This window comes from Octopus sinensis, linkage group LG18 (genome assembly GCF_006345805.1).
Source record: "Octopus sinensis linkage group LG18, ASM634580v1, whole genome shotgun sequence".
NCBI lineage: Eukaryota > Metazoa > Mollusca > Cephalopoda > Octopoda > Octopodidae > Octopus > Octopus sinensis.
In genome coordinates, this window is record NC_043014.1 from 8,786,960 (window position 1) to 8,788,651 (window position 1,692).

Below are 1,692 nucleotides of genomic sequence, written 5' to 3' on the forward strand. Positions count from 1 at the left end.
ATGCATATTTGTGCGTGTGTGTGTATATATATATATATATATACACACACACACACACACCCTTTCCTCACACTAACATATAAATATATACACAGATATGCAGGAGATCCTTAGATAAAAACATCTGTTGGGTGTTCCACTCTGCTTCAAGAAAAAGGCTTACTTTATTCTAAAAATAGCAGCAAAACGTGTCATCTTACCCCGTCTGGCAAACTTTCTGAGTCGGCTTGTGTAAGTTGTGTAAGCTCCAGCAAAACATCCAGGCTTGGCTCTCTGCTGTTTAAATTAGAACCAGCGGGCTCTTCCATGATTTAAAAAGAAAGGTGCGTGACTCTCTGTGTGTGTGAGTGTGTGTGTGTGTGTGTGAGGGACAGAGGTGGGATAGGTGAAAAGAAAATAATAATAATAATAATAATAATAATAATAATAATAAAAGGGTAATGATAACAATGAACAAGCACCACGGCCCTGTGAGGGAGGGAACTTTGGGGTGTCGGTGAAGTGGTTACAAGGTGAGGCGAGACAAATCTGTACAAGTAACCAAATTTGTGTGGGTGTATCTATGTATGTATATGATATTATATATACATATATAATATATTGTTTGTATAGGATTTCTGTGTGTATGTGTGTGTGTGCGTATGCATATGTATATCTTCAAGAAAAACGTGTGTGAGTGTATGTATATATGTATATATTTGTATTTGGTATTTAGGGGAACGATGTGCGTGTTTTATACGTAAGGGGAGAAAAGGAATTATATATATTTATATATATATATATATATATATATATATATATATATATTAATATATATATATATATTATATGTATCTCACGTTAACGAGTTTCCGCAAAGCAAACGGTGATGAAGTAAAGACTCCATGGTGAATAAATAAATTATTTATATATACATATAATAATATATATATATATATATATATATATCTATATTATAATATTATCAAATAAATATATTTATCTCTCCCTGTTAGGTAATATTTAATCCAATACAGTAGTTTTCCGTGACTCCTCCGTTGACAAATGACACAATGTTGATGGAGGTATTGTTGTTGGTGGTGGTAGTGTTGGTGGTGGATGTGGTCTTTTTTTTTTTTTGTCCGCTGAGTAACTTAAGAACCATTTATCCAGTACAATAAATTATCCATTTATCTATATTTCTGGTTTACGACTTAACAAACAACAACTATCGAACGATCGATGATCGCTTGATCGATCGATCAGTCGGTCGCTCGATTGATGTGAGAATCAGCCCCGAAACCGTGATGGGAAAGGCATCAACATCACATCACATCTTCCAGTCTCTTCCACCGTTATCAACGCGCAAAGCCATGTCCTTATGATTGGAAATCCTCATAATAAGTCTGATACAAACGTCGGTGTATATATACATCTATATATGTTATTAGTATGAGCAAAGCGCGCGTGTAGGTGCGTGTATGAAGTGTGTGCCAGACCAGACGTTGTCCCAGTTCTGTACCCTATTTTCCCTCTACCAGGCACCCGGCGGCTGAGATTTAAAACGGGTAACATTAATACTAATAGCACAATGTATATATATATATATATATATATATATATATATATATATATATTATGATATGTATGTATAACTACATTATGGTTCTCATCACTTTCCACTCTCCTCTACTAATTAATATTACGATATGG

At 34.3% G+C, this 1,692-nt stretch overlaps 1 protein-coding gene across 2 annotated transcripts in view; it reads right to left on the bottom strand.

The window, feature by feature from the left end:
• Window positions 1-655, bottom strand: part of LOC115221326 (enhancer of filamentation 1) — a 66,755-nt gene extending 66,100 nt beyond the window's left edge. The window contains exon 1 of one of the 2 annotated variants that reach the window (XM_036510706.1): window positions 201-655. In XM_036510706.1, the coding sequence (XP_036366599.1) occupies window positions 201-308 (108 nt within the window). In that variant the 5' untranslated portion in view covers window positions 309-655. The remainder of the gene's footprint in view (window positions 1-200) is intronic. The other variant, XM_029791497.2, reaches the window with a different exon arrangement.
• Window positions 656-1,692: the final 1,037 nt, after the last annotated feature.